This window comes from Pezoporus wallicus, unplaced genomic scaffold (genome assembly GCF_028554395.1).
Source record: "Pezoporus wallicus isolate ANWC-B61680 ecotype Strahan unplaced genomic scaffold, APGP_CSIRO_Pwel_v1 contig_6814, whole genome shotgun sequence".
In the NCBI taxonomy this organism is placed as follows: Eukaryota; Metazoa; Chordata; class Aves; order Psittaciformes; family Psittacidae; genus Pezoporus; species Pezoporus wallicus.
Genome location: NW_026639755.1, coordinates 2,001,420 through 2,017,000, shown reverse-complemented (window position 1 = coordinate 2,017,000; position 15,581 = coordinate 2,001,420). Strand labels below are relative to the sequence as shown.

At 42.4% G+C, this 15,581-nt stretch overlaps 1 protein-coding gene across 2 annotated transcripts in view; it reads right to left on the bottom strand.

Annotated features, from left to right (window-relative positions):
• Positions 1-15,581, bottom strand: part of GSK3B (glycogen synthase kinase 3 beta) — a 143,763-nt gene that overhangs the window by 20,747 nt on the left and 107,435 nt on the right. For both annotated transcript variants that reach the window (XM_057416030.1, XM_057416031.1), the window contains exon 8: positions 6,513-6,608. In XM_057416030.1, the coding sequence (XP_057272013.1) occupies positions 6,513-6,608 (96 nt within the window). The remainder of the gene's footprint in view (positions 1-6,512; positions 6,609-15,581) is intronic.

Genomic DNA, 15,581 nt, shown 5'->3' with positions numbered 1-15,581 from the left:
ATGCTACATTCATGCTCACTCGTTTATTGTTAAGCAGCTCTTTCTTTATTGCATATAAATTGGGCAGGGGCAGGGTAATTTACCACCCAACAAACCTGCCTTCTTTTCTCACGCTTTAGATGAAGATAAGAGATTTACACTGTCAAAAACCATTGCTCCTACAAAAGGAACTGCAAAACATGAGCTTGCCAGAAGAACTTGGGTCCTTTTTCTTTTTAAGTTAGTATCCAGCAGAGCCGTTTTCACTTTTTGTGTGGAAAGTCATTACGCACTAAGTGAAAAACAGAACTGTACTCTTCAGAAAGAGGTCAGGGCATGATTTCACAACAGGCACAAATCACCACCAGCGAGTGCGCCCTTCTCCTTGGCCACGCACGTCTGCCCTGGTCCCTTGTCCCAGAGCTTGCAACCTGAGCTGAATGGTCAGCCAGGTGAGAAATGTGATTCAAATCCTGAACATTCATGTTATTTAAGAGGATTTTGCTACTATGTGAACAATAATGCAGAAGGGAGGCATCAGGAATATGCAGGTGGGAGACAGAAAACTGACCCTGCTCCAAGATGGATTTAGGCCATCTAACTGCACCCAACGAAACATCACATCTCCCCTGTGTAGTTCTACAAAAGATTGGACCCCAATCTCCAAAAGAAAAGTTTGCATTTTCAGCTTTAATTCAAATGCAAGTCCATTTACCGGATTTCTGACAAAAGAATTTCTGCTCTCTTTTGTCATCATTTATAATTAGAAGTGACAAAATGAGCTGCCTATTTCTACATTTTACTGTTTGGTATTCCTCGAATCTACAGTATGAGCAGTCACTTTGGAAGCATTACAAGCAAAACAATCTGCTTAAAAAACAGACAAGAACCAGGAGAGCAGGAGTAGGACAGGATGAAGACATAAAACTGATTCTGGAGGGTGGAAAAACATGGTCATAAGATAGAGACCAGACTCCTTATGTCCCAGTCCCAGAGGGTGGGGAAGACAACGGGACTGCCTGCTACAAGCATAGAAAAAGACAACATTCAAAGTAAAGTGATTAGTATGGTGAAATGTATACAAAGAATACACACACATGGAAGATACTCAGACTAAAATATTTACCAAATATTTTAGAATATTTGCAGGAATTATTTAATAATAAAGACAGAAATAGGGATCCTAAAGTCAACATCCAGAGCTACTGTATCACACAACCAACTGTGGTTCTGCACAACTTCAGCTGCAGCCAGGAGTGGCTAATTGCTTTGGAAAAGTGCCAGAAGGGATGAGCTAGAGCCTGAAGTTTCATCTTAGATGCTGTTTCCCTCTGCTATAATAATTTAGCTTGAAGACACAGACAGAAGAGCACCCTGAACAGCATAAATAGCAAGGGAATAAAAAAGAAAGAAAAAGGAAGCAGTTATAAAACTGGGAGAGACCCTGCCGTAATCTGCTGCAACTTTATTGTGATGGCAAAGTGCTGCAGAGAAAAAGTCTTTGCGTGTTCATCCACAAGAGTGCACTGCAGAAGGGCAGAGATGCTCAAAACCGATGTAGACATGACAGTTTCTCTCTCTTCCACTGTTAAACAAATGACTCCTGTCTTTTTCCATCTCAACACTGACTTGGAAATTATGATTCAGACTCCAGCTCGCTATAGATTTGGGGATGGCGAATGAAGCCATTTGTTTGAGGACACTCAAGCTTATCTCACCAACTATGTATTCTAAAAGTGCTTGCATTCTTAAACAATCTGGCAAGTATCTTCAAAACAGGAGAAACAAAGGCCACTGAACTACAGCACGCTTAAGAGATGCACTGTCCATTTTAGAGCTGCCTGCAGTGGAAATTCCTTCTATGTCTCCACAACAGAGACAAGACATAGGTTATGATTTGACTAAAGAAAACAACCTTTGCTGATATAATCTGTTGCGTTGTTCTGCCATCACCAACCATGGACATGCTTGCAGCTCAGTAGATAAGTCAGTTCATTATAATGCCATTAACAACAAACGAAGTATCTTGGGTGGGGAAAAGAAAATAAATCCACATGAGTCATCTCCCCCATGCAGAAGAGACCTAAACTACATAATTATATTGCATTTGCTATGATCTTACTCAAATGAGATCCTTCACTAGCTGGATACAAGGAGAAAGGCGGGCCAGCATACATGGACATTTTTTCATGTTTCTGGAAATAATCACAGCGCTGCCTTTGTTTTTCAAAGCCCCAAGGATTTGAGATCTGAAGGTAGCATCTGAGTAATGCTAGGATAAAGGCCAGCTGTACTGGGGCCATGGTAAGCAACGCCTATCTAACACAAGCTTATGAAGCATGCATTTAGACCTTTTGTCAGCCACCCCACTGTCCCTGCCCCCTTCCAAAAGGGCTGAAAAAGGCCTCGGAGAAAGCTAACCTCCAAAGCCGAACTTTGACAGCCCTGCAATGTACAACCTTGCACTTGATCTCAGATTTTCTTCTTGGCTTTCCAGTCACACATTTATAAAATATAGATGAAGCTCAGACAGAGGAGAAACAAGTATAAAGATTAGGAGCAGAGATCAGAATGCACTTCCAAGAAGAAGGAAGGCTCAAGGAACTGAGGCAGCTGAAAGACATGGAAGGAAAGTTCTGACCTAGTAAAAACAGCAGCAGCAAAGCCTCCAGAAAGGATAGTAACTTTTATTCACTGATGTTGTGGTTTAACCCCAGCCAGTAACTCAGAACCATGCAGCCATTCCACTCACCCCTGCTCCAGGCAGGATGGGGAGGAGAATCAAAAGAACATAAACCCCATGGGTTGAGATAAGAACAGTCCAATAACTAAAATACAATATAATACTACTCCCAATAATGATATGGGAAATAACAAAGGGAGAGAATATAAAACTAGAAAAGGGAAAAAAAAATAAATCAATAAACGCAAGTGATGCACAATGCAATTGCTCAGCACTTGCCAACCGATACCCAGCCCAACCTGAGCAGCGATCTTGGCCTTCCAGGTAACTCCACCCCCAGTTTCTATACTGGCCATGACACACCGTGGTATGGAATACCTCTCTGGCTAGTTTGGGTCAGGTGTCCTGGCTCTGCTTTCTCCCAGCTTCCCCTCCTTCCTGGCAGAGCATGAGACTCAGGAAGTCCTTGGTCAGAGTGAACATTACCGAGTATCAACTAAAAACATCGGTGTTATCAGCATTGTTTTCAGACTAGAGGCCAAACACAGCACTGCACCAGCTACTGGGAAGGAGAAAAATGATTGCTACAGCTGAACCCAGGACAAGTGAGCTGATATAGTTGGAAAACATGGACAGGCAAACAACTGTGTGTCTAAAAGCCTACCCATTTTTTCCTGATTGCATAAGTCAGTCAAAAGATATTCCCAGCCCTTATAAGACAAGCTCTTGCTTCTCTTACAACTTTATGCTACTTACTCGCTGACCAAGGCAGACAAGTAGTAGGATGTACCTCTATGAATAAAAAATATTCTATACTAAGTGAAAACAAAGGAAGGTCAGGATGAAATGAACAGCTACACTACTAAATTAACCACTCTGCTATTCTGAGGGAACCAAAATATCCCAAATTCCTCCTCTGGGGCTGGGGTTGTGGTGTGGGGTGCCAAAAGAGAGAGAAGTCCCATTCTGGAAGATCTATTTAAAAGATTCCTGGAAAGTTCAGATTCTCTTTTCTTTTGTTAGCCAGGGACACAGTGAACTCCCATCATCATCTGCATCATGTGCAGAACTGGTATCAAAACATGCATGTGCTTGGGCAACACAGAATATATTGGAGAGAAGACAGAGAGGCCTTTGTATGTTTTATACTGAGAGATTCCAGCTCTTAAGTTGTAAAAGTATTTCAATCTTAAATTGTCAACAGACTGAAAAACCAGTCCAAGAACAGCTTGCACTGTGAACCTGCGTTATTGCTGCAGCATGGAAAGATACTGAGTGCTAGCTTGACTTCTCTCCTAATCTATGAAGAAGGAGCACAGTTAATTTGAAATCTGTCTTCATACTACTACATGACTTTGAATATCAGTACTTCATTTGGATGATACCAATCCATTTCTACTGAAAAATCTAAGCTACATCTATGAAGGCAGACTTCAAATTTCCACAAAACCCAATTTAGGCCTGAAACTGAATGAACCTGAGAGACACTATTCCTAAGGACGACTCAAGGAGTACTGATTCATCCTTATTCGGTCTCAAACAATTTGCCCAGCTCTTTAAGAAAGCCAGAACCTATTTCATTCTGCTACAGCACCAGCCGCCATTCCGCTTCACCTAGCACGTAACAGCCAATGTAGCAGATCAGACCGCCAGATGGTAAAGGCTTGCGCTTTTGAGGCTGAAACCAGAAGTTCAAGTCCTTGCTAGCAACTACCTGTAGCACTCTAGTTACATGCACAGTTATAATAAAAGAAACGTGAACTTTCACTTCCTCAGTCATTCCTTTTCTGCTCATTAGACAGCTGGGTCAGCAGTGCTTTTTCTCTCACGCTTTATGGAAGCTACAAGAGGATGCATATGTCCACTGATGTGCCATCGCATGTTATGCCAATACAGTTGGGTAAGGAAGACCAATTCTCTGTAACACTACCACTTAAATCCTTCAGAGCTCATCATGCTCCAAGTGTTGCAAGGAAAGGATCTTTAGAAGTAGTACATTGATAGGATGAGTACCATTACCAACACCATGCTGGATAATCCATTTTGCTAATTTACCATTTGTAGAACTAGAAAAGTACAGATCTCATAAATGAAGTATCATGTAATGCAATTGTAATAAGCTGGTTTAAATGCTATTCTACACCCAGCCAATGCCAGAAAAGAGTTGTGTGCAGAATGACTCAACAATCAAAAGCTATGTTGCAAGCACAGCTCCCCAAAAATGATTCTGCCCTAATCGAGAATGCAGATTTCATCTCGTGGCAAGCTCCTCTCAATTCTTTGTAACTGACTTCGTTTCACTCGTGATCCTTTAGAATGACCAAAAAACCATTCGTATGAAAGAAGAAAGACTCCAGAAGGAAGTCTCACTTTTTTCTTAAAGCTTCTATTTGCCAGATGATCTCCGTTGTGGTCTAAGCGACCATCAAGTGCATAGAGATTCTTAAAAGATCAGGCACAAGATGAGTTGCATAGCTAGCTTAGATGCTTGCTTAACTCCATGTCCTACAGGTCATCTCTGCACTCCACTGCATACAAATTTAACCCATTCCCAACCCAAACACCTTCACTGCAGGAATTCAGATGTGCCCCTAATATTCAGTACTATAAGTCTTCTGGACTTATTCTCATGACTTTAATGCTGATGCAATTCAAAACTGCGGAGAGCACTCCAAGGGATTTCATTTGCCCTAACGTTTTCCCTTGTTAACATACGGTATCAAAAAGCCTTGCTGGATTTACTGACCTCTTATACTATTAGAAATCATTTAAATGACTTAAAGAAACTCTGATATGGAAATGCAAACAAGAGATCAGTGGGTAAAAGGAAAATTGAAGTGGCACATAACTCGTTGGAGGATCTGTCACAGTAACAGTGACTAGCAGTACCTGGCCTGGTATGTACCTATCAGGTACATGCCTGCTATCAATTAGCTCTAGTTAGTTTATCCAGAGTTTCTACTATCACAGAGCATTTGGTCCGAAGAGTCTGACCTGGACATGTGCTCAGCTACGAATGCAAGCCTTCCACATACACACGCTGCTTTCTTAGCAGAGTAAAACCTGAGTCTTTAAGAGATGGTAAGAATGTACTGCAACTGTATCAGACATTTCTCAAGCAGCAAAGAGAGAATGTTAACTACCCAGGGTTTAATTGCTTAAACCTCTATATTTAACTTATTCCACAGCCAAGAGGCCAATTAAACCATTAACTGTTTCAGTGTCCCAAGTCAAATATTACTCATTCCTTGATACATGGAAGACAGCTCAATTGTGTGGCAATGTATTTGTTTCAATACTAGCAGTTTACTCTTTGATCATGGAGGTTATAATATTGTTTGCATATACTGCAATAGTGTCTCCTTGTGAAAGCTAGTTAGCCTTAAGAAAGCAAAACCAACCCCCTCAACAGCACCCCTATAGGAGTACAAATATAATAATATCTATGACAGAAGCAGTTAAGAAAGTGACTGTCAGCCCTTGTCACATTATGGACCAGCATTATGAAAGTGTCACATATTATCACTGGAACATTCTCTCATTTATAGGTGACTTTTGTGAGTATCAGTTTATAGCATGACAGGATTTAAATATACTGCAATCTGCTACAGACATATTACTAAAAAAAACCCTTCAACACCTGTAGGCAACCTCAAAAAACCCCAGACCAACAGATATTACAGTGCACTGCTTCAATAGCTTCTTCTCCTTTTCAACATCAGAAGTTACTGGGTCCCCAGCTTAGTTAGAGTGCCCAGTTTAGACTGAAAGCCAGTCACCAAGTCACTGAACTCCTTCAATTTTTGCTTTGAGCCCACATGTCTTTATTAGCCAGTTCATATAGACTCACCTTAGTCCATGGATGTGCCTTAATCTGAGGGAATTTGAATTCAGTATAGTTCGGATTCATTTCTCTAATTTGCTCCCTTGTAGGCGTTCCCAGAACCTAGACAGGAGAGAGAAAAAAAGGCAGATCATTTAGATATGCTTCATAGTCATATGGTAATGAAGAGCTCAGTATAACCTATCATACACTGAGACAACTGAAGTCAATCTGTGTTACCAGTAAGTTAATACAGTGTTTGGAACAAAACAACTGAACTTTTGCAGAACTGTTTAAGTTGGAAGGAAAGTCCCTGTCCTGGGAGTTTCTGATCCAACCCCCCTGGCTCAAGCAGGGTCAGCTGGAACCGGCTGCCTAAGACCATGTCCCACTAGGCTTTTAGCATCTCCATAGAAGGAGACTTTACAACCTCTCTGGGCAACCTGCTCTAGTCTTTGACCTCCCTCACAGGAAAAAGAGTGGTTTATAGCATTCAAATGAATTTTCACTTTACTTCGTGCCACTGCCCCTTGTCCAGTCAGCAGACACCACGAGAAGAGCCTAGCTGTTTCTTCTCTGTTCCCTCCACCAGGTATTTTATACACATTGATAAGACCCCCCAAGCCTTCTCTGCCTCAGTGCCAGCTCTTACAACCTCTCCTGACAGATGTTCCAAACCCTTAATCATCTTTGCAGTCCTCACTCCAGCTTCAGTAGCCTCTTGCTTGCAGTTCAGTTCATACTCCAAGCTAAGTGCCCAAAGTTTAATTATCTTCCACAGTCTTTTACGAAATTCAAGCACCTTTCTCAAACTTTGTGATATTTCAATGGGGAAGAGAGCTCACTCTAATTAGAATGCTGTAGAACAGTACTGCCAAACAAATTCTGGGACTGCAGCTCGCTGCATATGGCTGATGAAGGATCAGACCTGTAGCACAGACTGCATTTTACAAGTCATGAACCTCTGATGAGCTTAAAAGATCAGCCACTTACTACTGAGGGGAGCCAGACAGGTTCTCCCCCCACCCCAAATTGTGTGGGTTTGGTTGTGGCTCCCCTTCCCAGTATTTCCACATGGAAGATAAACTTAATTTAAACCTAAACTGGAAGCATCTAAAATGCATACCAGCCCTGGCCTACTTTTACAACTTTGTATTTCTCATTCCCAGAATCTGTACAATGTTATTTTTACATGCAAATGAGTAGTTGTAGAAGTAACACACAATCACACACCTCTTTGTTGGGGTGGATAGATTTTGAAAGGATTTCGGAAATCCCCTCAGGGAATAAGCCGGACATATGGCATTAGTGCTTTCTGTTCAGTTAGCACTAAGCATAAGAGAGCCATTGCCTTCCAGCTATATATAAAAACTGCAAAGCCTGTTCAAGGAATCCTGTTGTTTTCTGCTTGCACCCAGTTACTGGGTATCCTTTTGTTCTGCAGAGAGAAGTGTAGAGGGCTGCAGGCAGAGGAGCCACTCCTCTACGCTGAGCTCAGGTTCATCTTCCTATTGGAACCCTGTAGCCACGCTACTCTCACCCTGTGACAAATCCCTTGCCATAGAGATTAGCATAATGTTACCACCTCATCTCATGAGACTGCACCGTCACCAGCAGGAAACGAATGATCTACAACATGACGTTAGCACTCTACCTTGCTGCTTGATAAAGAAGCATTTGATTACATATTCTGGTACCGAACATTTTCATTCTGTCAGAACAGTGGAGATCACACAAATGCACTCTAAAGACTCAGGTAAAGGGGGAAAAGAGCAAGTTAATTGCTGTTTAATTAATCTGTGCAACAGAGGAACTATCATCAGGTATTATGAAAGGAACTTGGCATCTATTATTTACAACACGAGCTGTAAAACACAAACTAAAGCACCTACGCACAAAGCAATCTTTTGATTAAACAGTAGCAGCAGAGAAATAAACCCTGCAGCTTGTTCAGGCACTTGCTTCTCGGATAAGAGATTTAACTGACAAGCATGAAATGAACGATCACGTAACTTCTACCTTCCTATTGCTAACTGGGATTTCAGTCCTACCTACTCTCTCTAAAAGGGTTAACTTCAGAGCTGACAGGAGAGTTTTCTGTGCATGTCTGAAAATGCTGCTTTCCTCAGGTGGTAGAAAAGGGGGTGTTTGCAGGGTTCTGTAGATTTTGCTCAACTTCCAAAGGAAAAAGAGTTGACAGGAAAACATGCCCTTTCCCTGCTGGGTTTCTGTCTGGCACGGGCCACCCTGCTGCCAGCCCAGCCAGGTGGGTGCTACTCTCAAAGCTTTGATGCCAGCTGTAAAAGATGAGGAGATTTCACTCCTGCAAATATTATTTTCACCCTGGTTCAGGACAAAAGCCACTTCCAAAACTTTGGAAGTATTTTCGGTTAGTTAAATTAACTTCCTGAACAATTAGGGCTAACTTGTATTGCTCTCCCACCATTTCTAAAGGCTACGTTTTAGGCCTCCCTAGTATAAACAGGACTTCATAAAAGGCATGGTTACCTTCTTTACCCTCTTCCTCCTCCTCCAAAATTCCTTTAATAGCCTTCCTGAGAAGAGGCAAAGAGTAGTTGGGTTTTTCTTTAAATACAGACAAAATTCAGCAAACTGGTTCAGTTGCCACAGCTGCTCAGAACAGAAGCCTACATGGTGCAAGTCTCTTCATTTAAAACATGCCTGTAGCTTTAAAGAGAACTCAGATGAGATAGGCAAGGGCAATGTCTCTTCATACACTATTTCACTAAAGACACAGCTATAACTCCATATGATTGTCCCTGCCCATGGCAGAGGGGTAGGAAGTAGGTGATCTTAAGGTCCTTTACAACCCTAACTATTCTATGATGGAAGGGAGCAACCCTTAAGAACAGGCTTCTAAGTAACAGTGCTGAAGGTTTCATGAATGCTTAGAAAAACAGGTACTAAAGAGAGATCATGCTAGCTGAAAGAAGAAATCACCTGACCTTTCAGTTCCACAGCAGCCTCTGACACACAAAGTTAACTACAAAAGAAAAAGCGACTTATATCAGCCACTCAGTGTATTTACTTTATTCTCTGTGGATTCTAAAGTCAGATTGTACTTCCAGTCTGTACTGAAGGCAGATTAGAGCAAAAATTAAAAAAACAAAAAACAAACTCAAAAACCAACCAAAAAGAACCCCAAACCAAACAAAGCCAAAAAAACCCAAGCCCCATCTTCCCAAAAAACTCAACCCAAGACCAAACAGAAAACATAGGGTAAATGAAAACAGGCAGGAAGAAGAATGGAAGTCTGTAATTCAAATCGCAATCCAAAAAACAAATGTGGGATGAATCCACCAACAAGCTATAAAATTGTACCAGTACTTGACATATCTGGAAGGGATCTTGCAGTGGACCTTTCTTCAATGAACCAACACTGTCAGCTGCATGGTTTTGAAATTGTACCTCACTTATTCACACAGAGTTTTCAGTATATTAGGAATACATTCAAATAACCTTGATGAGTAACAGCAATCATTTAAGCTATTGCAAAATTGGGCAAAACTCTCTTCTGAAAGAAAAACCCTGTCTGTATGTGACTGTTCTTTCCATTTGAAATGCAAAGGAGAAGCATAAATTTGCACATTTTGGGCAGAATTACTCCATGGAACAGCTGCTCTTGCTATACTCTGAAAATACTATGGAGCTGATGTTCCTTGGAGAGAGGTTTCACTGTATCACAGAACTGCTGAAGTTGGAAGGGACCTCTGGAGGTCTCCCGGTCCAACCTCCCTGTACAAGCAGCAATGGCAAGAGCTGGTTGCCCAAGACCATGTCTAGATGGCTTTTGAGTATATCCAAGGACAGAGATTTCACAGCCTCGCTGGGAAACAGCTTCCACTGTTGGACCACCTTCACATTAAAAATATGTCATCTACTTGTGTTCAGGTTGAATTTCACATGGTTTAACTTGTGCCCTGTCACAGGATACCAAAGCAGAGAGCCTGGCTCCCTCTTCTTTGCTCCTTCCCTTCAGGTATTTCTGTGCAGGCACTTTCCTGCAAATGAAGTCAACAGCTGAACTAGCTTCGCTCCTCCTTCCCATCTGTCAGAACCATCATCCCTTGAGTAAAAATAAAGAAATATCTACTACAATTAACTAGAGAATACACTTGCTGAGAAGACAGACGCTGCTCTGGTTCTCTTAGGACAAAACCTGAACAGAAAAGGTTTCCCACGTATTTTCTTGAAAGTTTTCCTTTGACATTAATCTGTAAATGGATGAAGCTCCCCAGATAATTTTTTATTCCAGGAACAGGTTAGTGAAGGAAGGGGAATGATACGTTTATCAAGCAACTGGAGAAAAGCTACTATGTCCCAATAAAGGCATCTTTAACATACAAGAAGCAGAGACCTATGAACCTTGAATAAACCCTGAATTTGATTACAAATAAAGATCTTCATTTTATGTTCTTCCAAGTAAATTTAAATAGGAGGATATTCAGCTCCAAAAGACACCGTAGTTACACCCCAGTACCAAAGACAGCTGCTGTTCACACCTGGTTTCACTGTGCAAAACTGCACCAAGTTATTGATGACCATACCCACACCACTGAGCAACACAGGAGGAAGGGGCAACTGCAATGGTCTCAGTAAGCCCCAGTGGAATAAAGGCCCTTTCTGACAAACCACCAATACTGATAAATCTTAGCCCAAATGTAAAAATCAGTTAAAAGCAGAGGGACACCAAGGGTTCAGAAGCTCCAGTTGGTAATGACTGAACTGGAGAAGGGGAAGGTGGTTATTTAAATCAGAAACCTCCAGAAAGCCATGGTTACATGGTGGTACAGTGATCTTCCCTGGGAAAACAGAGCAAGTTTATGAGGAATCGTGCTCCAGGAAGTCTGGTGTGCATGGCTCAGCAGATGGCATAATTAATACTTCCACAAACATGTCTGCACCTCTTCAGAAAGTTGGGAGAGGTGTGCCAAATAGTTATTGAGAAAATTCACAGTGTAGACATCTGAAGCAGTAAACACGGGTCAACTTTTGAAGTAATACGTCAAGAGGACTGTGGTAGAAAAGAAACTTGCCCATTTTATATACACTTTCTTTCAAAACACTCTTGTCAAACCAAATGAAAGCCAACTAAATATAGAGATTTCTTCTATTCACAAACACAAGAGCAGCTATACATCAGGAAGAGGAAGAAACCCATTGTCACTGCTGACATGACTATAATTGCTCATCAACGTTTTTACACTGCCTGCCTGCAAGCCCTGAAGTGAAAAATTACTTGAAGCACAGGAACAGCCAAGTTGTGATGTGGGGGGACATCAGGGAATTAAAATGCCAGGAGTCTTCCCTTAGGGGCGAGGAGAGAGGACCATGTGAAAGCCTGCTGAGGAAGGTCCACAGCGCAGGACCACGTCCAATAAAATGAAAGGCGTTCTCCTACGGCTTATTCTCCCGGAACAGACAGCTCCTCTCTCCCCATTAACTACTGTGACTGAATTTGCTTTATTTCAAAAACTGAGCCCAAAATAGTACCTTGACATTTGAGCATGAGCCATATATTATAATTGCAGTTTATACTTAGCATCTGGCTCAGTAAAACTGTCAGAGACCAAAAAGTTACACATGGATAGGATTCCTGATACTATTGAGTTTGTCTTTTAATATCTTTTCTCCTCCTTTCCCCCCCAACCCAGAAAACTATAGGAAGATGATTTTATTTCCCCTAAATGAACATGAAACGCCATGTTTTGGTGCAAAGAACAATCTCTCAGTCCAGGAGGAACCAAAAAAACCCTAATCAGATACCCTGCAACTCCTTTCCTCTGGTTTTCACAAGTCAGTTGATGCATCTCATACTCTAAGATTACAGCATATGGAAAAAACATTTCTGGTGAAGACAACACAAGACAGATTGGCAGTTCCTATCCTCCCTGTGTCCCAGGGCTGCTCAGACAATTCTTGCTGCTTCCTTCTGCTGACAGATGAGTCTTCATCTCTTTTCAATTTTGAGGGGAGGAGGGGAAAGATACTAAACGGAACCTTTCAGAAGATAATAATTATCTTGGAAACAAAACCATTATATGCTTCCGAGATTCCCTTTTTGCAATGGGAATAAGAAAGTAACCGCTGCCTACAGGAATCGTGGTTTAAGATGCTTTAGTCTGGGGAGGGATACCCCAGCCAGTTTTAATCTGATGGTTTCAGGGTGCTGTAGAGCTGGGGGTGGGCAGGAATGTCCCCAAGCTTTCACAGGGGGCATGGCAGGCCTGAAGACACCTCCTGCTGCACTGCAAGCTGCATGCACAAGGCTGGAGATTTATGAAGGAGTCTGCCCCGTGGTCAAAGAGATCCTTCTTTCCAGCTGCACTCAGCTCAACTGAGCATATTTCTGAAGGGGATGTCACTCAAAAGCCAGCAGGGGCATGAATTTTAATGAACGTATTGGGTTACCCACTTGAGATATTCCCAGCAGTGGGATAACCTAACATCAGAATAGCTAGCAAGAGCTAAAAATAAGGAGGAAGAGTCACCATTTGAGATCAAACTTTGGAAAAAGCACAGCACATCATTTCTCTCCTGTAATAGCATAAGTATTCAAGAAGAATGTACTTGGGTTAAATTATTTCTTCAGATGGAACTCCAAGACAGTTATTTCCCCATATCGAGTATCATTTTGTCAGGGTAAGTAGTCAAAGATCAATCTCTCCCAGCCAGACTGAGAACACCTGGAAAGGCTGACTTTAAAGAAATACGAACAAGAGAAAAAGCAGCTAAGAAAGGGACCGTCTCTTGATTCACATGAGCATGATGCTGTGGTTCCAGAGGGGCACAGTTTTTCAGAGCAGTCTGAAAATATGCCATAGGCCTGGAGAAGCTCCAGGTACAACTGGATGGAGAAGATCGTGCAAGACTGAAATGAAACTACACGAAGACTGCTGAAAGTGATTCAAAATCTGACAAAAGCCAAGAATGCTTCTGATGCTGCAAGAGACTGCGGATGTTGGGCATGCAGCCTGCAGGGAGGACAAGCCGTACCGACTGACACAGACCAAGAATTCTGTCTTCATAAACACAGCTACCAAGGGGATGTCACCAAGAACTGCATGAGAAGGAAGGACCAGTTTAATGAGATGGCATTTGGAAGTTACTCTCCAGCCTAACGCAAAAAAAACTCCATACCCAGGTGCAACATCCAAGTGCTGTGTTGTGAAATGAAGTCTGAATAATCAAAGCTGAGTAAGCAACTGAAGAGACAACTGGAAGATTTATGCTGGCTCAAGTTCTGTGAGAGTGACTGTGACTCAGTCATCCTGAACTGACAGGAAGCAAGAGAAAAGTTTCTAAGCTGACCTCTCCTGCAATGGAATCAAGTAAATTTAAGGGATGAAAATCATGTGTTTCCAAATGTGTGGATAAATACTACAGCCCTTTTGGGGGAGTTTATTGCATTTTCTTTGCCCTTCACAGTTTCAGACAGTTCCAAGGAAAGTATCTGAAAAGAGTAACTCCAAAGTAGTCGAACAGCAGCTCACAGGTTCCAACCTGCAACCTACAAAGTTCACTGCCATTCTACAACTCTCAGATCCCACGGCTCTGCCTCTCCTACAGCCAGCAAACATTAAAGTTAAGTCTGTGCAACATTAAAAGCTTTAAATAGTAGTATTCTGTGGCAGCAAATGGAAGAGGTGGTCACCATCTGTAAAAACATTTTTTAAAATGAATCCTAAATAGAATTTAATACAACCTCATGTTTTATGCTGTGCCGAGGACTTCACATTTCTGGCAACTTTTATGCTGCAGAATTGGGTATGTCTTCAACTGTACTGAGGCTACAAAAGCATAAAGTTCCTCTTCAGTTTCCTTGTAGGTCCCCTTTAGGTACCAGAAGCATGCTATGAGGTCTTCCCAAAGCCTTCTCTTCCCCAGGCTGAACCAGCCCAGCTCTCTCAAGTCTGTCTCCAGACAGAGCTGCTCCAGCCCTCGCAGCACCTCCGTGGCCTCCTCTGGACTCACTCCAACAGCTCCATGTCCCTCTTGTGTTGCTGCCCCAGAGCTGGATCAGGACTGCAGGGGGGTGTCTCCCCAGAGAGCAGAGGGGGAGAATCTCCTCCCTCAACCTGCTGCTCACGCTCTGGGGGGGCTGCCCAGCACACGGAGGGGTTTCCAGGCTCAAGCACACACTGAAGCTGGCCCATGTTCAGTTTCTCATCAACCAACACCCCCAAGTCCTTCTCTGCAGGGCTGCTCTGAATCTTCTCTGCCCACCTTTAGCTGTGGCTGGGATTGCACTGACCCAGGTGGAGGACCTTGCACTTGGCTTGGCTGAACTTCATAAGGTTGGTATCAGCCCACCTCACAAGCGTGTCAAGGTCCCTCTGAATCACATCCCTTCCCTCCAGCGTATCAACTGAACCACGCAGCTCAGTGTCATCACAAACTTGCTGAGGGTGCATCAGTCCCAGCGTCCATGTCACCAACAAAGATGCTGAACAAGATCAGTCCCAATAGTGACCCGAGGAACAGCACTCGTCACTGATTTAAACTTACAGGATTTACAGGAATTTCACCATTAATTACAAAAAAATTATTGGATCTAATTCCTCAAGATTGCAGAGATTAATAAAGAAGCAAAACAGGACTTTTTGAACATGTTGGAAGGCAAACACCACAGATTCTTGCACACTGACACTCTGGCCACCTGAAGTGTCCATAGGGATCACCTCACATCTTGCAAAAGCAGTGTAGCAGAAAGCAGCACACTGCTCCAAGACACTTCTCAAAAGGATAAAAATGTCACTTATGCCACCATCAGCCCTATTTCTGAGAGCAACTCTAGTTTTCCACTTGTGTTTCCTGTGTAAACTGACACAACTTGGAATTAGTCTTCCATGCCTCTAATTTGAGAATCACAGAATATTCACAGCTCACCAAACAAAACAATCAAGATGTGTTCAGACACAAGTGATACACAAATCTTATGTATTCTGAAGCATTAGGCCTTTCCACTTGAAAAACAAGACTCTCCACCAGCTGGAAGATCTTTTTGCCCTAAATTTCTCGATTCTGCATCTGCAAAAAGGAGTGCCCTGTCTCACCTCTCACATCCAAGAGCTG